The following is a 24261-nucleotide window of genomic DNA, read 5'->3' on the forward strand; positions in this document are numbered from 1 at the left end:
GCTAAACGTAAAGGGCTGCCGCAGGAGATAAAGGAAGCCGTGCGACAGCTGCCGCAACTTACTGTATTCCTTATTATTGGAGCAGCAGTGGCATAACAGCAGGTGCATTCTGATCTGGAGGAACCGGGTTTGATTCCCCGCTCTGCCGCTTGAGTTGTGGAGGCTTATCTGGGGAATACAGATTAGCCTGTGCACTCCCACACACGCCAGCTGGGTGACCTTGGGCTAGTCACAGTTCTTCAGAGCTCTCTCAGCCCCACCCACCTCACAGGGTGTTTGTTGTGAGGGGGGAAGGGCAAGGAGATTGTAAACCCCTTTGAGTCTCCTACAGGAGAGAAAGGGGGGGATATAAATCCAAACTCCTCCTCCTCTTCTTCTTCTTCTTTTAAATATTTATATGCCTCCTTACCACCCACGTAGGGTCATTAAGGCAGCAAACATCAGACATTAACACAATAAGGATCCTTGTGCTCTGGAGGCAGCTGCTGCCAAAGGAATGTTTAAAAAAATCTGCACAGCCAATCAAGTCTCCAGCGACCAATTAGAAGCTTTCCTGGGCAGAAGCTGCACCTTGCCCCACCCACTTTCTAAAAACCCTTGACAAGTGCCAAGAAAGGTGTTGGCAGATGTCATGGCGCCGGCGGCCGCTGGTAATGCATCGAGGATCCCTGGCTCAGGACACCAACATCCGGGGGGTAGCGTAGTGTAGTGGTTAAGAGCAGGTACCTTCTAATCTGGGGGACCAGGTTTGGTTCCCTGCTCTGCCACTTGAGCTGAGGAGGCTTTTCTAGATATTTGAAGGGATGCCGTGTTAAAGAGGGAGCAAGCTTATTTTCTGCTGCTCCAGAGACGAGGACCAGGAGTCATGGGTTCAAGGTGAAGGAAGAGATTCCAATTGAGGAAAAACTTCCTGACTGTCAGGGCTCTTGGACAGTGGAATGCACTACCTCGGTGTGTGGTGGAGTCTCTGTCTTTGGAGTTTTTTTAGAGAGAGGCTGGATGGCCATCTGTCAGGAGTGCTTTGATTGTGTGTTCCTACATGGCAGGTGGATTGGACTTGATGGCCATTCTTGGGGTCTCCTCCAACTCTATGATTCTATAATTCTATAAAGCTGGAGGCGGCTGGCCGAGTTTCACACAAGATCTCCCATCATTTTTTAACAGCCTGGATTTTGCCTACCAAGGTCAGGCAGAGGCGAGCGGCAGTGAGGGACCCACGCCGGAATCTGAGGAGTTGGAGGAGGTGAAATCAGAGGCGCCGCCCCTGCAGAAGGAGGTGAAATCAGAGGCGCCACCCCTGCAGAAGGAGGTGAAATCAGAGGCGCCACCCCTGCAGGAGGAGCTGAAATCAGAAGCGCCACCCCTGCAGGAGGAGCTGAAATCAGAGGCACCACCCCTGCAGAAGGAAGCCAAATCTGACGAAAGACCCCGGCAGGAGGAGAACAAGGAAGAGAAATCTGACAGGGGTCCCAAGCAAGAAATGGAAGAAAGACAACCAAGGGGCCCAGTCGGGTTGCCAGGGCTTGCGAAACCAAGGGGTTTAATAGGACTGGCAGGGATGGATGCCCAACCAATACGCCTGCCTCTTCTCCCCTTTAAAAGGGATACTTAGATATTAAAATTGCGTCATATACAGTGTCAGCTGAATGCACAATAATGTGCGCGGTCACAAAACCGTGCACTTTTCACTGCAGGCACACACCAAGTTGGCCGCAGTTGGCCGCAGTTTCAAAGCGCAGGAGATAGAGAAGGCCTGCACACACTTCACACTGTTCCTTGCTCCCGTGCGGGAATTTGCATGCGCACGCAAACGGCAGTCATTCTTGCCTGCCTGTCACTGCTAGTACAAACACTGGGGAGCTATGACTGGTGACGACTTTGGAGCACGCACCCACGAACGCGCGGCGTTTCCTCTTACGGAATCAGATCCTTGGTCCCTCAAATCCAGTATGGTCTACTCTATGACCGGCAGTGGCTCTCCAGGGTTTCAGGCTGGGATCCTTTAGATCACCTCCTGCCTGGTCCTTTTTAAACTGCAGATTCCGGGGATTGATCCTGCAACCTTCTCCATGCCAAGCAGGTGATCTGCCATTCACCCAAAGGACCTGCTTACATGAAGCTTACGTGAAGCTGCCTTATATGGCATCAGACCATTGGACCATCAAGGTCGGTACTGTCTACTCTGACTGGCAGCTGCTATCCAGAGTCTCAGGCAGAGCTCTTTCACAGCACCTACCCTTTAGTTCTTTTTAACTGGAGGTGTAGGGGATCGAACCTGGGGCTTTCTGCATACAGCTGCTCTCCAAGCTCTCAGGCAGAGGTCCCATACATCACCTGACCCTTTAACTGGAGATGCCTGGGACCGAACATGGAACCTCACTGCTTGCCAAGCAGATACTCTACCACTGAGAGCCAGCATGGTGTAGTGGTTAAGAGCAGGCGCACTCTAATCTGGAGAATCGGATTTGATTCCCCGCTCTGCCACTTGAGCTGTGGCTCATCTGGCGAACCAAATTAGCTTGTGCACTCCAACACATGCCAGCTGGGTGGCCTAGGGCTAGTCACAGTTCTTTGGAGCTCTCTCAGCCCCACCCACCTCACAGGGAGTTTGTTGGGAGGGGGGGAAGGGCAAGGAGATTATCAGCCCCTTTGAGTCTCCTTACAGGAGAGAAAGGGGGGATATAAATCCAAACTCCTCTTCTCTTCTTCACTGTCACGGCCCCTCCCTGGGCCATTACCGCCACTCCCTTGCAGTTCCCACCCCTTCCCCCCCCCAAACCAACAAAACACACAGACACACACGGACACCAGAGACGGTACTGTAAGCCACAGGCTCCCTGCTTTCCATTTTATTGTGAAGCAGCGTCATTGGACAAGTCACCAGGAGAAACAATACCCGGGGGGGGGGGGGAGAGGGAAGTGCCCCCCATCTCCTCCAATATGCGTCTTATCTAGCATCCCCAAGAGCATATTTTCTTCAGGGACTGAGAAGCAGCAACTGTGGGAGGGGGAAGTTCTAAAGAAGACCGGGGGGGGGGGGGGCGGATACGACGGGAAAGGGGCATGAAGGATAAGCCAGGCTGGATCAGGCCCGTCGGGGGAAAGGCCTGCCAGCGGAGCCCTACACTGCAATTACGGGTTTTCAAGTAGCTAAAAATTCAAGTTTAAACATACAGGCACTTTAAAGCCAAGGAAGACGTCCGATACCACCCCCTCTGCCACCTCCTCCGTGGGGAGAGCCCCGCCCCCCGCCCCCGGGGCCACTTTCTAAAGGGTCGGGAACAGGATTCGGGTGGTTCGGAAGAAAGCGGAGCACAAAATAATATATTACATCATCTCTTAAATATAAACTCTGAATTAATACTCGAGGAGGTCCCTCGCCTACCCGTGACCACCTCCCCTCCCCTCCCCCCAATAACAAAAAAGCTACTCTGCCCCCTCCAAATGGGTGAGGGGAATTGGAAACCCAAGGAATGTGCAAACAGGCGGGAGGGGCACATGGGCCTGCTCCCCACCGCCCACCACCACCCAGCTGTATGCCAGCCCAATCCCCACTTTGGTGACCCCCCCACACCCCCATTGACTGGCATACTCTAGTGCAACAGAGTGGTAGAGAATAGAACGGGGTGCATATAAAGCTGAAGACGAGGGAAGGCACAAGAATTTGTGCCGTTTTGTGCCACCCTCGTGCCCACTCCGATTGATGCACAGTGTAAATTTTCCTGCGAAAAGGTCACATAGATCGCATAAATCTATGATTCGGGAACAGACGGGACCCCCTTTTCCCCTCACCCTCACCTCCAAGTGCTAAATTCTTGGTCAAGAAGGGTATGCCCGCAGGCGTTGCAAGGACATTGGGGCAGAGGCCCACACGCGAAGTGGCATTTCCCCCACTCCCAACCCCTTGGGGTGAATTAAGGGTGGCGGAGAATCTGGCCAGGTGCAGTGTGCGAGAGACCCACCAGGGGGCAGCAGGAGCCCAGCCTGACACAGCCCCGGCCTTGGCCGTGCCAAAGAACAAGGTGCAGCAGCAACGGCCCCGGGCACGGCCTGTTACTCCAGTCAGGACAGGGACTGCCCTGGGTGGGGAGAACGCCTCCGCCCCCCGCCCCCCGCCCCCCAGCCTGACACCAGGCAAAGCCTCCAAGCCTGGCACGGATCCCGAAAATCAGCCGCCATGTCCCAAAGGGGGAAGGGAGAGAGAGAACAATATCACCAAAGCCTTCCCCCCCCCCTCTCCTTTTTTGCTTCATAGGAGTCCTACGGGAAGAGGGCAACGTGACCCGGAAGTGGGCATGGAACCCAGGAGTCCTGGCACTCTTCCAAGCCTCTTTGGCGCCATCTTTTTTTCCCCAGGGAGTCTGGCTGTCTCTCTTCCCCTTAGCCCCGGCCCCAACCTTCCACAAGGGTGGGGAGGGATACAACCTAAAAAGGCAGGGTCTGAGGCTTATGGTACGCCAGCTGCCACCACCTCTCCCCCAAATGTAGCCCACCTGCTTTTTGTGGGTTCCTCCCCCCAGGAAGTAGGGACCCCCGTTCTGCCCTTACACAACTGCTTTTTTCCCCAATCCTGAGTACACACATTCTTCGTATGTTTGTTCCCACTCCACCTCGTCCCATGTTGGGGATCACTTTGGTTCAGAATTACCTCTCCCCGCTCCCCTTAGAGGCCGATAAAGGCACGGAGGCAGCCCAACCGGGGGAGAGGGTAGGGCATAGTGCATCCCGTTGCCGTAGCAACAGCTTGGTACCATGATACCTTCCCCATAACAACAGCATAGCACAGGCTGGGAGGTGGGGGGAAATAGTGCATCTAGTCCCTACAGAGTCACCATGGCAACAGTCTAAGCAAGGCAGGGTCGAGGCCTAGGCCTCGGCCTTACGCCATTTCTACTGCCTCTGGCCCGTCGGTTTGCATCTTTTCCAGGACGCCTTCTTCCTCCTCCTCCTCTTCCTCTTCCTCCTCCTCTTTGGGAACAGGAGACGGGGCCTGATGGGCGCGGTCATGATTCCAGTAGCGGGTGAGCGAGAGGAGCCCCTCGATTTGCCCATTGGTCAACTCAAGGTCAGCAGCGGACGGGGGCGTCCCTGCAGTGGGCAAAGACTCGGATTCGTGGTCGCCGCCACGACGCCGGCGCCTCGTCCGCACCTCCAGGCAGTTCTGGCCCTTGAGGTGGCGCTGCAGGTGGTCATCTTTGGCGAAGGCCTTGTGGCAAAGGCAGCACTCGTAGGGGCGAGCGCCCGTGTGCAGGTGGAGATGGTTCTTCAGGTCGTAGCTATGCAGGAAGCGAGCCGGGCAGTGCTGACAAGAATAGGGGCGCTCGCCTGTATGTTTCCGCATATGGATCTTCAGCTTATCATTCCTGCCAAACAAAAAAAATGGGCAGGGGGGGTGGGGGGAGAAGCAGAAGGCGCTGGTCAGTCCAAAGAGTAAGGGATTGCAGACAGAAGTGTTCTGACAAGCACAGAATCCAAAATACTAAAACATTTATATATCTAATGGCAATGTGTAGCTCTGATCTGCGGATACCTAAATCCACAGATTTGGGCCACACCAATGCTAAACAGCTTTTAAGCATCAGAAAACGCTAAAAAATATACGCTGGGTTTATACCTCTATGTTTAACGAAGAAAAATTGCACTCGTACCAATAGTTGTGCCAATAAACAACACCTTAATACAGAAAACAGCATAATTTTTTTGGGAAAACAAGCACCAACCACATGAATAAAAAATATCAAGGCTATACCAACAAGAGAATCCAGTGGTAAGGTTGACCACCATTTCCAGCAGTAAGGCAGGGCGGAGCGGCACACACAGGTATCTAGCAAACCAGGGAATGAAGTTTTGGCCTAGCTTTTTCCCTGACAACCTATTTTCCAATTGGTAAATCATTTGTAGAAATAGGATGATTGCAAAAAGGTGGTTGAGTTGGTCTGTCCTAGCAAAATAAAGCAAAAACTTAGTGGCATCTAAAAAGTCTTAACACTTATTTAAACTGAATTTTGGGGGTGTCACAGTCCACTTTGCCAGACAGTTCCCATCACATATCTAGAAATGTGCAGTGACTCCATGAAAGCTCACACTGAAATAAGTTTTAGGTGTTGTCAAAGGCTTTCATGGCCGGAATCAACTGGCTGTTGTGGGTTCTCCGGGTAGCGTGCCTGTGGTCTGGTAGTTTTTGCGCCTAACGTTTCGCCCCCTCTGCAGCTGGCATCTTCAGAGGCATGTCAAGAGGCTTCATGTGGAGGAGCAAGGAGACAAATCTAGTTCACGAGATTAGTCCATCTGCTCTTAATCAGTTCACCGCGCTGGCCCTTTGTGCAATTTAAATGAGGGAATGGCCGGGAAAGGAACTATCCTTAAAGATCACGCACATGAACACAAGGAGGAGGAGGTTTGAATTTATACCCCACCTTTCTCTCCTGTAAGGAGACTCAAGGTGGCTTACAAACTCCTTTCCCTTCCTCTCCCCACAGCAGACACCTTGTGAGGTAGAAGGGGCTGAGAGAACTGTGACTGGCCTAAGATCACCCAGCAGGAATGCATGAGTGTGGAAACACATCTGATTCACCAGATAAGCCTCTGCCACTCAGGTGGAGGAGTAAGGAATCGAACCCGTTTCTCCAGATTTAGAATCCACCTGATCTTAACCACTACCCCATGCTGGCAAGACAACCCGAGCATGATTTACACATCAGCAAAATCCCCAGTACCCCTCAAATTATAAATGAAATCTTGGGGGCGCACGGGGCAGCATGGGACAGCGCCAAATCAATTGGGGGGGCATCATTTCAAGGACAGCACTCACCGAGTGAAGCGGACCCCACAGACCTCGCAGGCAAATGGCTTCTCCCCAGTGTGGGTGCGCATGTGGCGGGGTAACTTCCCGGCGCCGTGGATAATCTTGTGGCAGACAGGACACTCCTGCGGCATCTGTGAGCGGCGCTTGCGCACCAGCTTGTCAGGAGCGTCGAGACCCGGAGCCAGCCCATGTGTGATCAACGAGCGCATGCAGTTCATGCTGTTGGGGTCAACCGGCTCTTCGTCCGAACCTGGATCCTCGGGCGAGAGTCCCCTGGCGTATATGTACGGATACATGCGAGAGGGTTGCAGTACCTCTTCCTCGTCCTCTCTGGGGAGGCCAAAGGCGGGCACAGGAGAGGCCTGGCTGGGGGGGCTTGGGCGCTCCTGCGTCCCAGTCGAGGACGGGGACGGAGAAAGCGATTGTTCCGCCACATGACTGTTGAGGCGGGAGCCTTTGGTTTGCAGAAACTTGCGGGTTTTCTTGCTGCGGCGGGGGGCTGGACAAGCCGGGGGCTCGGCCAAGTCCCCTTCCACATTGGGCAGGGTGGCAAAGGCTTCCAGATATCGGCGGGCACGCTCCCGGGCAGCATCGTCAGGGACGGGGGCTTCCAGGCCATTGCCTTGCAAGATCTCCACGCAGGCCGCGATGACGCAAGGGATCTCGAGGAGGCGGGCGGCACGCAACACCTCGCCGAGGCTTCCTGTGCTGATGGTCAGTGTGGCAGTATAGGCAAAGTCCAGGAGGGCCCCCAGAGCCTCGGCACCCACAAAATCCAGCTCGCACACCCCCATGCCTGGCCCCGCAAAGAGCCGTTGGAAGTAGCGGCTGGACGCAGCCAGCACAGCTCGGTGGGTCCGGTATTCCGAGCCCTGAGTCCGCAGGGTCACGTCGCACAGCACCCCCCGCCGGCGTTGCTCGTTCAGGCGTCCCAAGAGCTCGCTGCTGTGCTCTGGGAAAGGGATCCCAATCAAGTCGTCTTCAGGGCTGCCCATTGCCTCACCTGTAGGAAACAAAGAGAGCGGGGATGTGAGCACCAGACACTACTACAGCCAGTGAGGTGTAGAGGTGGAAGAGTTAAGACTAACCCTGGGGAGACCCAGGGAGAGGCTATCAGGGGGAAATGATGCAAGGGACACCTGCTCCAGGTGCCCCCCTGCCCTGCCCCCCCATTCTTAGGGGTGGGGCTTGGGGGCAGGGCTTGGGTGGGGGTGGCTCGGATGGGCACTGCAGCAGCCCATCTGAGCCACCTCCCTGCAGGCTGCCTCCTGCCCTCCTCAGGCCCCAGGAAGGGCAGAAGCCGGCATGCAGGGAGGTGGAAGCTGGGCAGGGCGGCGCAGCGAGCAGCCCAAGAGCCGGCCTGCTGCCGCGGTGCCTGTCCAAACCACCCCACCCCTGAGGGCCTAGGGAGGGAAGGAAGTAACTTGGACAGGCACTGAGGCAGCAGGCCAGCTCTGTCTTTAGGCACCTCTTCTGAGTCAGGTCAGCATGGGGGAGGAGGGGGGGGCAATTTTGCCCTAACCCTGTCCCTGTGGGCATAGGGGGGGCCCTGACCCAGGTTCAAATTTCCATTCAACCACAAAGCTCCCTAGGTGAACACGGACTAGTCACTCTCCCAGTTCTATTTATCCCTCTGGAAAAAAGAACTACCCCCAACTCCTGCAAGGATACAGATACCACAAAGACTGCCCTCTCCCGCATAAGGTCAGACATATATCGAAGTCACCCACTGAGAACCCTTACATGGCTATACTGGACAGGACCTTTTCGGAAGTGGCACCAAAGTCGGGGAAGTCCTTTTTGAGCAATACTCATTCGTTGCATTCCCCATGACCCTTTCGACAACAGGCTGAAAACGGTCCTAGATGCCACCGGAAGTCCTCTGATCAGTGGCATTTTGATTGTTACAACTGTGGATGATTAACTTCTGACAAGTTCGACTGGTTATCGGACGCTGCTACGTATTTTCCCGGGTGAGTGATGGTTTTGCTTACTGATGGTTTTTATATGTTATGTCATAAGAAGGCTTAAGTAGGTCAGGAGAAAGGGTCAAGCTATTTTTAAACGAAGAAAACCGAAATTTACACGGGACGCTCGAGTACATTCAGAACCCTTAACATCAATGAATCCTCCCAAGGGTCTTTTCACGTGGAGGTGGAGAGGATTACTTATTGCCGTGGGATTTTTAAAACTTATTATTCGTTGTTTGGCATTCAGCATCATTGTTTTTAATGTTTATGTTGGAAATCGTTATATTTTAAAGTGTTAATGATTGTTGCTGAGTTTTTCTGTGATGACCCACCTTGAGCCCTGCGGGGATAGGGCGGGATATAAATCAAATAAAATTTAAAAATAAATAAAATAAAGGCGAACCAATATTATCATCGTGAGCTGACGGAGCACCGCACTGAAGAAATGAAGTCTCGTAAATTCCCAGGTCGAAGTATCTTGTCTTACATAAATTTGCCTCATGTCCTAGGCCTTCCCCAATCTGTCTTACAAAGATAACAACTCTGGCCTTCTTTGCAAGGCTGTCGAGCACAGTAAAAGCAGAGAATATGTCTGAAACCCTTTGAAAGGGGCTGCATGGTTATCTCCCCTCTGCAGGTAACGGAGAGTTGAAGCTGATAGCGTCCCGCCGGCTCAGGCCTCGAAGCGGGTTTATGGCACCCGCAAAATTTGAACTGGGGGCTTCTCGGCTCAGCGCCAACGCGCAAACTGGACTCGCTCTCCCTACCCACTCCGAACCCGAAGGGAGGAGGAGGAGGAGGAAGTAGGGCTCCAGAGCGGCTAAAAAGGAAGCATACGCACATCGACAGAACGCAGCACCTTCATCTCAGCCGAGAGAGGAAGTCCTCTCGCCCCCAGACAATGCAAAGCAGATTGGGGGCCCAGATATCAGCTGGTTGAGGTCTAGCTGTGGCAGATTCCTAGGAAAGATATAGATGTTCCCTGCTGCCACCCACGGCCGTCGTCCCACCCCCCACCCCTCACCAAGAGAGGGGAAAGGTTAACTTTTGCAAGCACAGTTTGCACCCACAGCGCATCAGTCTCGACAGAAGAAACGCAGCTTCTTGCAGCTTGACATGCAGATCCTTCGAACTCTGACCTGCCCCTATAACTGCCTGTAATTCCTTGCCCGACCCCCGTGCCTCCCAATGGCAGAAATGCAACAGGTAAAGCTCCTCCAGCGTGGCACAGTGGTTAAGATCAGGTGCACTCTAATCTGGAGAACCGGGTTTGATTCCCTGCTCTGCTACTTGAGCTGTGGAGGCTTATCTTGGGAACCAGATTAGCCTGTGCAGTCCAACACATGCTAGCTGGGTGACCCTGGGCTAGTCACAGTTCTTTGGAGCTCTCTCAGTCCTGCCTACCTCATAGGATGTTTGTTGTGAGGGGGGAAGGGAAAGGAGGTTGTAAGACCCTTTGAGTCTCCTTACAGGAGAGAAAAGGGGGATATATGTATATCCAACTCTTCTTCTTCTCCAACAGATCAGCTTCAGATCCAACAGATCAACAGATCTTCAGATCTCCAACAGATCAGCTTCACCAGCTGGATTTCAGCCCAGGCTATGGTGGTTGCCCATACCTCTTCCTGCTCAATTGTGCCATTTGGACTGGCACCCACCCACTCCACTGTTCTCTGCAACGCACAACCCTGTGGCAGACAGTGGGCTGGCAGCCAAAACCAGGAACCGTACGTGAGGACCCAGGATTATAGACAAGAATCAGAACAAGCCTGTAATTTAGAGAGGCAGGGAGAGAGACACGATGCTTATTAAACGGGGACAGGGCTGTGCCAATGAGAACCAGTCCTCAAGCAGAACCAGGTATGGTGTATGTATGTATAATTGACGTGCCCCATAGCCAATAGTCTGATCCCTTTAACTGGAGATACCAGGGATCAATCCTGGGAGTTTCCGCACGCAAAGCAAATCTTTTACCACTGAGCCATAAGCCGTCCCCCGTAAGGGCTGTTCGACAGTGGCATGGACTACCTCAGAGTGTGGTGGAGTCTCCTTCTTTGGATGTTTTAAAGAGAGGCTGGACAGCCATCTGCCAGGAGTGCTTTGATTGGGTGTTCCTGCATGGCAGGTGGATTGGACTTGATGGCCCTTGGGGTCTCTTCCAACGCTATGATTCTACGATGACGCAGCCAACTTCCGTTCCTTCCTGGGCCCCTGTTCCTTACGAAGCCCGTTCCTCACACCAGTGTTCCATTTGCTGGGTGACCAGAGAGGAATTCAGGGCCACAGGGGCCCAACAGGCAGAAATTTAACCGGTACAGATTTTCCTTGTCAGGGGCCAAGCGACAGGGTACGGCCTCACCAGTCAGCCGCAAAACGCACAACAGCCCTTCTAAGAATATGTTGGCAACGCCAGTGGGGCAACGGCTCCCTCCCCATTCTGCTGGGTTCCATTAAGCGCCGTGTCTCTGCAAATAATTTTAGGATTCGTTTCCCAGAAAGGATAATCCAGGGATCGTAACTGGCCCTGCTACGACGACGTGTTTACACTACTCCGCGCTTCTACAGAGGAGCGCAAGGACGTAGCTCCATTTCCCTCGTTTTAGCCACACGCTGACCCAGTTGAATCGCCCAGGTCTCGAAGCGCCACCTTCTGTGGCACGGAACACCTTTACCCCAGATAGCTCGGGTGCCCATGGGCACAGCTGCGGGGGGAGGGGAGCAGAGAGAATACAGCATGCCCTTTCTTGTCCGGGCAAGGAGCACAGCACTCTGGCCGCTCCCTGCCCGCCTTGGGTGCCCGCCAGCGGAGCCGTTCGCCTTCTCAGGGGCAGGGGGTGGGTGGGAACGGGCTCTGGCAGGGGCAACCGCGCCCCTCTCTGCCAAGCAGGCCCAACCGGCCGGGCGAGGCGACGGGCAGGCTCCGTGGAAACTGCCAGGCGTGGCTGTGCTGGAGCACTCTGACCGGGAGCTGGGTGTGGCGGCGTCATGACAGCAGCCTGGCCAGGGTGCCAGCTCAGCCGGAACTGGAGAGGAGGAAAGGGGCATTTCTCAGAGCCGGCTGCCTCCCCCCCGGGGCAGCGTTGGGGGAAGCCAACCATACCGAGCTCTTTTCTTTTCCCAGGATGGCAGCTGCCCTAGGCTGCCTGGCTCCTCCACCTGCGTTCTGCACCACACCTGGACACTGAAGGCAAATCCCTGCCTCCCCCCGCCCCCCGCACATCCATAACACCCCCCCCCCGCCCCAAGATTCAGGCTTCCACCTTTCCCAGCACAGATTCTTCGATCTTTGTACAACTATAGATCTGGCGATGGCTCACCTGCGGCATTTTCAATCGCAAAGAATGGGTGAGGGCCCCAATTCAGGCGGGGGGGGGGGGCGTGCTTCCGGGCATGCTTGCAATTAACCCTTTCATCTCTGCACTGTTTCCATAACCACCCTTCTGGGTTGTTATTTTTGGGGGCAGGAAGAGGGTGGGCAGGGCAAAAATGCACTCGTTTGTCCGGCAAAATAATCGGCATTGCGGGAGTTAGGAGACTGGTATCGCACAAACGACCAGAAGGGCTTAAAAATGCGCACACACACACACACACACACACACTCAATAGCTCTGATCAAAACTGAGTGTTGCCTCTGCTCCTGTTTGCAGTAAACATCTCTGGATCTATCACTGTCCTATCGAGCCCCCAGGCAGAAGTGTGGATTTTCCTGGTACAGAGACCAGGCAGGGTTGGGGGGGTTTACCTGTCGGGTTGGGGGAGCCTTCACCTGTTGAATTCCGCCAGGCAGATTTCTGCTTGACGGCTCGAGGGGAAAAGTGGCAGGCCGGCTTTGAACATGGAAAGCAAAAAAAAAAAGAGAGAGAGAAGGCCTCGCTCTCAGCTCCCCACCCTGCTCTGGGAACAACAAAACCCCGGAGTCCTGAGATTACCCACAAGGGCTCCGTGCCCGGCCTCGCGGCCCCAGGTGGGAAGTAGGAAGGCCGGTTTAGCCACAATTAAACCATCAGGCCCCCTGCGAGTCTCCCAACCCTGACAAAACCCCGATCAGATTAGAGGAGGATTAGGAGGAAGAGTCGAGGCTGGGATTAGAGAGGGCTGTTCCGCCACAGGCGGGAGTGGAAGATGGTTTGGCAGGTGAAGGGGGAAGGGACGGAAAAGGCGAGGGAGGGAGGGAGGGAAGCCACGCTCAGGAACAAGGAGTCATGCACAGCATTCCAGCGTATGATCTGTTTGGAGCACCTCTTTCCATAACCCTTTCCAATCCCTGCTTTTTCACTACTGGGTGTCAAGAAGAGCGTTTCTGGGCATGCACAGAGTACTGCCCCTTCCCACGCCGAGTGAACAAGCACCCTCAAAACAGGGGTTTCAGACACACGGTCATCTCTCACGGCATAGTTGAAATGGGTGCGTGCCCCCCCAGACACACACGCACACCTGCCAACAGATGAAAATAAAGACACCCCAATCTTCAGGGACTATAAAATTATGCCTGGGGTAGAAAATGTTGACCGAGAGAAATTTTTCTCTCTTTCTCACAATACTAGAACCAGGGGGCATCCATTGAAAATGCTGGGGAGAAGAATTAGGACTAATAAAAGGAAACACTTCTTCACGCAACGTGTGATTGGTGTTTGGAATATGCTGCCACAGGAGGTGGTGATGGCCACTCACCTGGATCGCTTTAAAAGGGGCTTGGACAGATTTATGGAGGAGAAGTCGATCTCTGGCTACCCATCTTGACCCTCCTTGATCTCAGATTGCAAATGCCTTAGCAGACCAGGTGATCAGGAGCAACAGCCGCAGAAGGCCCTTGCTTTCACCTCCTGCAGGTGAGCTCCCAAAGGCACCTGGTGAGCCACTGCGAGTAGCAGAATGCTGGACTAGATGGACTCTGGTCTGATCCAGCGGGCTCGTTCTTATGTTCTTATCCCCATGCAAAAACGCACATCTGCGCACATATACTGGTAAAGACCCAAGTAAGATTGCTTCTTGGGGCGCCGTTTCTCTCCTCTGCATCGGCGTCTCTCGTGCTGTTTCCAACACTAAGGGGCCGTTCGGGTTAAGGACACCCTGGGTTAAGGATACCCCAGAATCAGACCACAACCGTCAATATAGTCGGCTCAAAATCCATTCCCGCAGCAGTGGGGTATGAAATGGCCAGCAGCACAATACCCCGCACATCTGTGGTCTTGCGCAGGCATCAGGGCTTGAGTGTTCACTCGAAAACCACCAGCTTAAGGGGTTGAAGGGCCAAGTCTCACCAATCCCGCCCCACCAAAGGCAAGAGTTTAGTAGAAAGCCAGCATGGTGTAACGCAGTGGTGGCAAACCTATGGCACGGGTGCCCGAGGTGGCACTCACCCTGCCACACGCACACCTAGCCTGGCCTGGGCCACTGGGCTCAATTATTAGCATTAAACCTAAGACCTAGTTTTGGGGAAGCAGTGTAGGTTACCCTGTTAAGCACTGTTAAACCCCACTGATTTTCATGCGAAGAACCAAAGCGCGATCCTTTACCTGGGAGTAAGCTCGGTTGCTGGCAATGGGGCTTGCTTCTGAGTAAACCCTCCTAGGGCCGTGTTTCATCCGTTGGAAGAGTTGCATGGTTGCTTCAAAGCAAAGCCACCGACTACCACCAAGCTTACTCCCGAGTAACACACGCCTCAGAGCCAACCGTTTCTTCTAAACTAAAACCTCAGTATTCAGGTTAAATTGTCATGTTGGCACTTTGCGATAAATAAGTGGGTTTTTGGTTGCAATTTGGGCCCTCGGTCTCGAAAAGGTTCACCATCACTGGTGTAATGGTTAAGAGCAGGTGCGCGCTAATCTGGAGAACCGGGTTTGATTCCCCGCTCTGCCACTTGAGCTGTGGAAGCTTATCTGGAAAACCAGATTAGCTTGTGCACTCCAACATATGCCAGCTGGGTGACCTTGGGCTAGTCACAGATCTTCGGAGCTCTCTCAGCCCCACCTACCTCACAGGGTGTTTGTTGTGGTTGCGGGGGAAGGGAAAGGAGCTTGTAAGCCCCTTTGAGTCTCCTTACGGGAGAGACAGGGGGGGATATAAATCCTTCTTCATTCTCGTCAAATATCTACACAGCCCCAAATGGACAGTGAAATAGAAAGGAAGGATCGCAGAAAGCTGGGAGTTGAAATGATCCAGGGTGAGAATTGTTGGGGGCACCTCCCACCGGCAAGGTTCAAACGGCATCCTGTTACAATCCTGTTACAAGCAAACGGATAAAATCTGGCCGACAAACCCTATTTCAGCTCATTCCAATCCAGAGGACGGAAGGAATCAATCGCGTCTCACGAAGGCACAGGGGCGCAAGAGGCGACAGACGTTTGGTTGGTCCCCATGAAACACACGGCAGCTGCCACTATTTGTTGGCTCTTGATCATTATGCCAGCATTAATGGGGGAGGGGTGGAGACCCCACCAGTTCGGGAAGGAATCATCTTGTGGACTTATTAGGACTAATAAAAGGAAACACTTCTTCATGCAACGTGTGATTGGTGTTTGGAATATGCTGCCACAGGAGGTGGTGATGGCCACTCACCTGGATAGCTTTCAAAAGGACAGATTTATGGAGGAGAAGTCGATCTATGGCTACCAATCTTGATCCTCCTTGATCTGGGGTTGCAAATGCCTTAGCAGACCAGATGCTCAGGAGCAACAGCCGCAGAAGGCCATTGCTTTCACCTACTGCAGGTGAGCTCCCAAAGGCACCTGGTGGGCCACTGCGAGTAGCAGAGAGCTGGACTAGATGGACTCTGGTCTGATCCAGCTGGCTTGTTCTTATGTGGCTGACGGGCTGTGTCAGTGTTAGAGCATTTGACCGGCAAACAGGAGATGGCCGGTTCCATTCTTGAAATTTCAGGGGCTCCTTCCACTCTGTGCGGGAGGGAAGGGGGCATGGGATAACCCAATCTTGTCGGGCCTCAGAAGCTAAGCAGGGTCAGTATTTGAAAGAGAGACCACCAAGGAAGGTTCTGCAGAGGAAGGCCGTGGCAAACCACCTCAGCTTCTCATTTGCCTTGAAAGCCCCTTGCTGGGGGTCATCATATATTGGAAGCTAAGCAGGGTCAGCATTAAGAAGGAAGACCACCAAGGAACGTCGTGCAGAGGAAGGCCGTGGCAAACCACCTCTGCTTCTCACTAGCTTTTGAAAACCCCTTTCTGGGGCCAATTCATGTTGGAAGCTAATGAGGTTCACTACATGGAAGGGAGACCATCAAGAAGGCTCAGTGGTGGAACATGATGACAAACCACCTCCTCACCTGCCTTGAACGCCCCCTTGCTATGACTTGACAGCACTTTACATCAACTTATTTTTTTATTTTAGTTTATGTGAAAAGATTTTCAAGCTGCCCTTTGCCATCAAGGCGGGCTGAGGGTGGTTCACGTCGTTCAACGTACAATCCCGCGGCAATAAAACGATATATCCATCTACCGATTTGAAATCGGCTTCAGATTAGAGACCGCAGCCAGCAATACTGAACTCAACAGGATGGGGGGGGGGGAGTAGGGAGGCCAGCTGAGATGGTTGAGGGCAGTGACATTACTGCCCTCAAACAGACACCTGGCGGAACCACTGTGGTGTGGTGGTTAAGAGCAGGTGGACTCTAATCTGGAGAACCAGGTTCGATTCCCCACTCCTCCGCCAGAGTGGCAGAGGCTTATCTAGTGAGCCAGATGTGTTTCTCCACTCCTACATTCCTACTGGGTGAGCTTGGGCTAGTCACAGTTCTCTCTGAACTCTCTCATCCCCACCTACCTCACAAGGTGTCTGTGGCGTAGGAGGTTAAGAGCTCGTGTATCTAATCTGGAGGAACCGGGTTTGATTCCCAGCTCTGCCGCCTGAGCTGTGGAGGCTTATCTGGGGAATTCAGATTAGCCTGTGCACTCCCACACACGCCAGCTGGGTGACCTTGGGCTAGTCACAGCTTCTCGGAGCTCTCTCAGCCCCACCCACCTCACAGGGTGTTTGGGGTGGGGTGGGGAAGGGCAAGGAGATTGTAAGCCCCTTTGAGTCTCCTTGCAGGAGAGAAAGGGGGGATATAAATCCAAACTCTTCTTCTTCTCTTCTTGTGGGGCGAGGAAGGGAAAGGAGCTTGTAAACCACCTGTACATCTCCTTACAGGAGAGAAAGGTGGGGTGTAAATCCAAACTCTTCTTCTTCTTTACACTTGCTTATTCATTTGCAACTAAATTATCCTACTAGGAGAAGACAAAACAGTTGGGAATGGTTTCTATGGCGCCATGGGTTGGGCAACTAGCTAGGGATTAGAAAGGCCTAGTTAGAATCATGAGGGACCCCCCAGGAACTGAAGAAGAAGAAAAGTTTGGGTTTATGCCTCACTTTTCTCGACCTTTAAGGAGCCTCAAAGTTGCTTTCAGTTGTCTTCTCTTCCTCTCCCCTCAACAGACACCCTGTGAAGTGCAGCTGAGAGAGTCACCCAGCAGGCTTCATGTGGAGTAGTGAAGAAGAAAAGTTTGGATTTATACTCTGCCTTTCTCTCCTGTAAGGAGACTCAAAGGGGGCTTACACACTCCTTTCCCTTCCTCTCCGCACAACAGGAACCTTGTGAGGTCGGTGGGGCTGAGGAAGTTCTGAGAGAACTGTGACTAGCCTGAGGTGACCCAGCAGGCTTCATGTGTAGGAGTGGGGAATCAAACCCAGTTCTCCAGATCAGAATCCACCCCTTTTAACCGAGCTCGAGGAGGCAACGCTAAGCTAGGCGGACCTATGGCAAAAGGCAGGGGTGTCCAACCAGCAGGGGCTGATGGGAATTGTAGTCCACGGACATCTGAAGCGCCAGACTTGGACACCTCTGGCATGTCGTATATTCAGCAGGAGTGGCGTAGGAGGTTAAGAGCTCGTGTATCTAATCTGGAGGAACCGGGTTTGATTCCCCGCTCTGCCGCCTGAGCTATGGAGGCTTCTCTGGGGAATTCAGATTAGCCTGTGCACTCCCACACATGCCAGCTGGGTGACCTTGGGCTAGTCACAGCTTCTCGGAGCTCTCTCAGCCCCGCCTACCTCCCAGGGTGTTTGTTGTGAGGGGGGAAGGGCAAGGAGATTGTAAGCCCCTTTGAGTCTCCTGCAGGAGAGAAAGGGGGGATAGAAATCCAAACTCCTCCTCCTCCTCCTCCTCCTCTTCTTCTTCTTCCTCTTCCTCTTCCTCTTCTTCTTCTTCTTCTTCATTATTGCAGGTGGGCCACGGTGGAGCGGCCGTCTGCTTTGCGTACACAGAGTCCCCGGTTCTCATCCTGGCATCTCCAGTTCCAGGCTCTCGGGCAAGAGGCGTTGAGAAAGAGGCTCCTCTGCCTGAAACTCTGGGCCGCAGCTGCCAATTAGAGCAGGTAACACCGCGCTAGATGAATCGATAGTCTCGAGGCATTCGAGATTCTCTTGGGCAACGGAAGGGTTGCGGAACGTTTGCAAACAGAGGGAGGCGGATCAGCCGTCCCAGATCGATGTTGGCGCGGACGGGCGGTGCGAGTTTAAGCGGATTCCTTTATGGACAGCCGGCCGAGCAGCTGGTCACGGTGCCAAGATGCCTGTTTCACCGACAGGGAAACTGAGGCGAGGCAGCAACGCCTTATCCGATGCCACTTTGTCAGAACGTGTCAACAACACACCCGTGCCCAGAGACCAAAGGAAGACCTTGTTCCCGCATCCGTGTGGGCTAGAACTCCAACCCACGGGCCTTGGAGATAGCCGGCAGGGTTCTAAAGTCATCTGACGAAAGTCGCCAGCATGGTGAAAAGAGCCAGCGTGGCGTCGTGGTTAAGAGCAGGTGGACACTAATCTGGAGAACCGGGTTTGATTCCCCACTCCCCCACCTGAGTGGCGGACGCTTATCTGGTGAACCAGATGTGTTTCCCAACTCCTACATTCCTGCTGGGTGACCTTGGGCTAGTCACAGAACTCTCTCAGCCCCACCTGCGTCACAAGGTGTCTGTTGTGGGGGGAGGAGGGGAAAGGAGCTTGTAAGCCACTTTGAGTCTCCTTATAGAAGAGAAAGGTGGGGTATAAAGCCAAACTCCTCCTCCTCTTCTTCTTCAAAAACTTATGCCCAAAAAATCTCGTCGGCCTTTATGTGCCCCAGGAGTCGAATCGAGCTTTTCAACTACAGACCGACAACAGATATTCTCTGAAACTATCTTCCCCGAAGCATTCAAGTGTAATTTTTTTTTTTGCCACAAATTCACTATTTCAAGCACCGCTTTAATGGCACAGGGAATCCAACTGGCAATGCTAGCCATGGAGACAGGGGTCAGTTCTGCAGCAATGACCGGGTGGGGCGAAAACACTCTGCAGTTCCTCAGAGACACTGCCAGTTTGCTCCCGTCTTTCCCGCGCCCTAGGACTCAGTCCTGATAATCAGACACCCCGTTCTGCTAAAAATCACTCCGCGGGTTAATCCCGGGCACATACTTGCTGCATTAGCAAGTTTTCTTTTGTTTGATAGAGCTTGTGCAAAAAGATAATTGGGGGGGGGGGGCAGCCATTTGTGCTGAAATCTGTTACCCCCCCTCCCCCGGTTGCTACAAAAGAGCAAACTTGAACCTTAACAAGGAGCAGCCGTCTTGAAAATGAGACTTCTGACTCCTCTCGGTAGAGACACGGAGGCCGCGTCTCTGTCAAACCACCCCTTCCCCCCCACACACACACACGCTCTCTCTTTCCACCCCCTGCTGTTCACCATGGCTGCTCTGAGTTCAGGTTCTTCTTCCTGTTTTCAGAGAAAGATCTGTGCGCTGGCAACCAACGGGCCAGTGACGGGGGCGACGAGAAACCCACAACCGCCCGCCCTCCCAGAGTCATCGCTCCGTCACCCAAAAGCGCAATTTCGGATCCCAGGCGCGTGGCCGTCCGCCCTCCCTGCGCTTGACAAAAACAATCAGCGGTCCTAGCAAAGCATCGACGGGCAGGCCAGACGCCCCCTCCTTGAGCGCTGGGGGCATGCCCTGCCGGAGAGGGGGTTAAAAAACTGAAAGCCCAAAACAGCCGCGGCTTTCTCGGTTCAGAGGGTCCATTCCCAGCAGTGGGTGTATCGCAGGCCACGTTTTCACAGCACTGAACTGAACAACGCGGCAACCACCAACGGCCCAGGAAGAAGCCCGATTGTGCCACACCTGTGGGGGCTGCAGATAATGGGGACTGGTCGTCAAAAACGTGGCACGGCGATGGCACTGGCATACACCTGAGTTTGGGCAGGTGCCAGGGCCCAAGGCTTCCAGAAGGACACACCTGAACCCCCTGCTGCTCCCCCAAATGGCCTTTGGGCTCCTAACACCATGGGGGGAAAGGCATTTCTGTGGTGAAGAAGGAGGAGGAGGAGGAGGAGGTGGAGGAGGAGGAGGAGGAGGAGGAGGAGGAGGAGGAGGAGGAGGAGGAGAAGAAGGAGGAGGAGGAGGAGAAGGAGCAGGAGGAGGAGGAGGAGGAGGAGGAGGAGGAGGAGGAGGAGGAGGAGGAGAAGGAGAAGAAGGAGGAGAAGGAGGAGGAGGAGAAGAAGAAGGAGAAGAAGGAGGAGGAGGAGGAGGAGGAGGAGGAGGAGAAGGAGGAGGAGGAGGAGGAGAAAAGGAGGAGAAGAAGAAGAAGAGGAGGAGGAGGAGGCCTGGAGGAGGAGGAGGCGGCGGCGGCAGCGGCAGCGGCGGCATAAATGCCATTAGGTTTCAGTTGCCTCTATATACCAGAACTGTCTCAATTTTCTAGCTCACACCCTTTGTAAGTCAATATAGAGCTGTTTGCTTTTGAGGAATGAAATGTTGTGAAGCCAAGTTAGTAGATGGACCGAAAGACGGGGGTTTTCAGACCTTTCTCCGATCCTGCGGGCACATTTGGAAGCACAATCATACAATGTGTAGTCGAAGGCTTTCACGGCCAGAATCACTGGAGCGTTGTGGGTTTTCCGGGTTGTATGGCAGTGTTCCAGTAGCCCTTTCTCCTGACGTTTCACCTGTATCTGTGGCCGGCATCTTCAGAGGATCTGCAGATGCCAGCCACAGATGCAGGTGAAACGTCAGGAGAAAAGGCTACTGGAACACGGCCATACAGCCTGGAAAACCTACAACACCCTAATCATAAAATGGCTACTGTAAGAGGAGGAGTTAACCATACAGAGGAAGCCAAGGCGCAAAAAACCCGAAGAGATATATTTCAAACGCACTGCAAAGTGGAATGGAAGAGAACAGAATCAACCCTACGGCGGAAGCTGCCGCCCAAACAATATTATTTATTTATTGGTTGGACCGGCATCCCGCTCTCCCCACCAAAGCAGGCTCAGAGAGACTATCAATGCATCTGTGCTGGCACGGTATAATATAAAGCTTAATAAAAATGACCCAAAAACCCCATGTTAGAACCAAACAACGGCGGAGGAAAAAGAAAACTATTTCACTGATAGAGGAAATAGAAAACTATTTTAAATCTGCGTAGCGAATCGGATCCCAGGTGGCCAATTGGACGCCCTGCTCGACAGGTGCCTCACCTGTCTCCGCACACTTTCTAAAAACACTCGGTGGGCACTCAGAAAGGTGTTGGCGAATGTCCGGGTGCCCATGGGCCCCATGTTGGATTTGACAGACAGACAGACAGACAGACAGACAGACAGACAGACAGACAGACAGACAGACAGACAGACAGTGGGTGCCATTTGGAGCCATCGTGGTGCAGCGGTTAAGAGCAGGTGGATTCTAATCTGGAGAACTGGGTTGGATTCCCCACTCCTCTGCCTGAGTGGCAGAGGCTTATCTGGTGAACCAGATGTGTTTCCACACTCCTACATTCCTGCTGGGAATGTCCTAGTTCTCTCGGGACTCTCTCAGCCCCACCTGCCTCACCAGGTGTCTGTTGTGGGGAGAGGAAGGGAAAGGAGCTTGTAAGCCACCTTGAGGCTCCTTACAGGAGAGAAAAAGGGGGGGGGGTAGAAATCCAAACTCCTTTTCTTCTTCTAATGTACATACATGCGGAGAACCAGTGGTGGTATTCAAATAATTTAACAACTGGTTGTTTGCAAGCACCATTTTAACAACCGGTTCTGCTGAAGTGGTGCGAACCGGCTGAATCCCACCACTGCATAGAACTGTGCGCATGGGCACATTTAGGTTGTGTTTAATGCCCTGGGTGAGTATTTATACACCAGTGAAGCTCATTTTGAGGGGCCGATTACAGATCGTGGGGAAAACCGTTTTCTAGCGTCTCTTTCTTGGTTTTGAAAAACGGTGAAAAAGACGTGTTCGCAAAGCAAAGCCACAGACAAGCCCTTCGACAGCTTTGCGCACGCCGTGGCGGTGGCCATGGGGCTTCCTTGAGTAAAAAAATCCCCCCCCCAAACCACATTCCTGTTTCCACCTGTGAAATATCAAAGGGTACAAGAATCTAGAGGGCCTTTCCCGTTCCGGTGGGTCACGACCAAACAGCTTCCAAACCGGGAGGGTGGCACCAGCGCCAAACTTTTGACCGCAGCCCTGCTGACGGCAGAACATTTTGCACCGGGTAGCGGGCCGGATGCAGCAGTGGGGTTGAGCTATCCCAGCGGGGAGTGGAGGAGGGGATTTTCCACCCCTACAGTTGTGGGGGGGAGATGCTGACAAGATAAGCCGGGGAGGTGGCGACGGGAGGCGAAGAAGAAAGAGACTTGGGTGCCGGGGCTGTGCGTTTACTGGAAAACCCAAGTACTACGGTGACCAGATGCAAAGGAGAACGAAACTCTCGTCGCTTGGGTCAAGGGCAGGGGGAACTTTCGCAGGCAGAGCTGCCCTTAACCGAAATTCCCCCCCTCGCGTTCGTCAATTATATTTTAAACCCCAATCCCCCATCAAAAAGCTCGAGGCAACACCTCCCGCCTCTGCTTTGCCCTCACGACGGCCCTGCGAGGCAGGCTACGACAGACAGGTCGCTTCAAGGTCATGTAATTGACGCAGTGGGGATTTGAACCCAGACCTCCCTGACTGCAGCCCAGGATTCCTGCATCCCCCGAGGCCCTCACAACTTCCGCAGGGCGGGGATAATAGCGCTGTCAACGCTTCCTATTGTGGCTAGTGTGGCGGGCGCCAGCCCTCCATGCCTTGCATTCTGGGTAGCAGAATTAGGAACTGCTTTGGGTAATGGTAGAACAGAACTGGGAAGAATTTCACAGGTCACGGCCGAGCCGGAACAGATCCCGGCGTAAGGAGGGAGTCAATAGCAAAATATTAATAACAACTTATGCAGCCCTGAGTTTCTCCCCAATGGAGACCCCAAACCAGCTTATAACATTCTCTCTGCCTCCATTTAGGGTCAAGAGGTGACACGATAGCCTGTTTAGAAAGCTGAAGGGATGTCATGTTGGTGAGGGAAGCAAGCTTGTTTTCTGCTGCTCCAGAGACTAGGACCAGGAGTCATGGGTTCAAGGTGAAGGGAAAGAGATTCCACCTAAACATCAGGGAAAACTTCCTGACTGTCAGGGCTGTTGGACAGTGGAATTCACTCCCTTGGAGTGTGGTGGAGTCTCCTTCTTGGGAGGTTTTTAAAGAGAGTCTGGATTAACATCTGTCTGGAGTACTCTGATTATGTGTTCTTGCATGGCAGGTGGATTGGCCTTGATGGCCCTTGGGGTCTCTTCCAACTCTGTGATTCTATGATTCCATTTGACTCTCACAACAAATGAGAGGCAGGCTAAGCTGAGAATATGCAGACTGGCTAAGGTCACCCAGCAAGCTGGCATGGAAACTGTAAAATATTCTATTCATTTCCTTCAGTTACACCCCAACTTTCTCCCCAGGGGACCCCCAAAACAGTTCACAACAGTTTCTCCTCTTCGCTTTTATTCTCACGTCCTAACCTACCCTGCGATGTAGTTTAGGTGACTGGCCCAAAATCACCTAGCTATTTTCCACAGCAGAGTGGACATTCACACCTGAGTCTTCTAGATCCCAGCCTGGCACTCTAACCACTACGCCAGACTGGCTGACTTCCCAGCTCCAAAGTGGACAGGTTTTCCCGCCTAATCGCTGTTCCCTGGTCAGATAAATGAAATAACTGTTTTTTGGCGACTCTACACAGAACCCCAAGAAGCCACCAGCCACCGAGGCGATCAGCCCTCACCAGTTTAAAGCAAGCACCGGGAGTGTAAAATCTTTGGCAAATTAAAAGATGAGTGGACAAAGTTAACACAAGTTTGTTTGGCCACTAAAAAAGAAGGGGGAGAGAGAGAAAGAGAGAAAAGAAAGGAAGAGAAATAAAGAAAGAGGCATAAAGAAAGAGGCACAGAGAGAGAGAGAGAGAGAGAGAAAAGAAAGCAAGAGGCAGAGAGAGAGAGAGAGAGAAAGAAAGAAAGAAAGAAAGAAAGAAAGAAAGAAAGAAAGAAAGAAAGAAAGAAAGAAAGAAAGAAAGAAAGAAAGAAAGAAAGAAAGAAAGAAAGAAAGAAAGAAAGAAAGAAAGAAAGAAAGAAAGAAAGAGGCACAGAGAGAGAGAGGCACAGAGAGAGAGAGAGAG

At 53.0% G+C, this 24261-nt stretch overlaps 2 protein-coding genes across 4 annotated transcripts in view; one reads left to right on the forward strand and one right to left on the reverse strand.

The window, feature by feature from the left end:
* The window catches only part of DCST2 (DC-STAMP domain containing 2), a 48953-nt gene extending 44197 nt beyond the window's left edge, over positions 1 to 4756 (forward strand). Inside the window, exons 16-18 of the mRNA XM_048482864.1 lie at positions 1165 to 1512; positions 3806 to 4134; positions 4521 to 4756. Of these exons, the coding sequence (XP_048338821.1) occupies positions 1165 to 1512; positions 3806 to 4134; positions 4521 to 4756 (913 nt within the window). The remainder of the gene's footprint in view (positions 1 to 1164; positions 1513 to 3805; positions 4135 to 4520) is intronic.
* The window catches only part of ZBTB7B (zinc finger and BTB domain containing 7B), a 57526-nt gene continuing 36835 nt past the window's right edge, over positions 3571 to 24261 (reverse strand). For all 3 annotated transcript variants that reach the window (XM_048482847.1, XM_048482846.1, XM_048482845.1), the window contains exons 2-3: positions 6812 to 7808; positions 3571 to 5363 (exon numbers count right to left, since the gene is read on the reverse strand). In XM_048482847.1, coding sequence (XP_048338804.1) covers positions 4880 to 5363; positions 6812 to 7800 — 1473 coding nt within the window. In that variant the 5' untranslated portion in view covers positions 7801 to 7808 and the 3' untranslated portion in view covers positions 3571 to 4879. The remainder of the gene's footprint in view (positions 5364 to 6811; positions 7809 to 24261) is intronic.

This window comes from Sphaerodactylus townsendi, unplaced genomic scaffold, assembly GCF_021028975.2.
Source record: "Sphaerodactylus townsendi isolate TG3544 unplaced genomic scaffold, MPM_Stown_v2.3 scaffold_24, whole genome shotgun sequence".
NCBI classification, from domain to species: domain Eukaryota; kingdom Metazoa; phylum Chordata; class Lepidosauria; order Squamata; family Sphaerodactylidae; genus Sphaerodactylus; species Sphaerodactylus townsendi.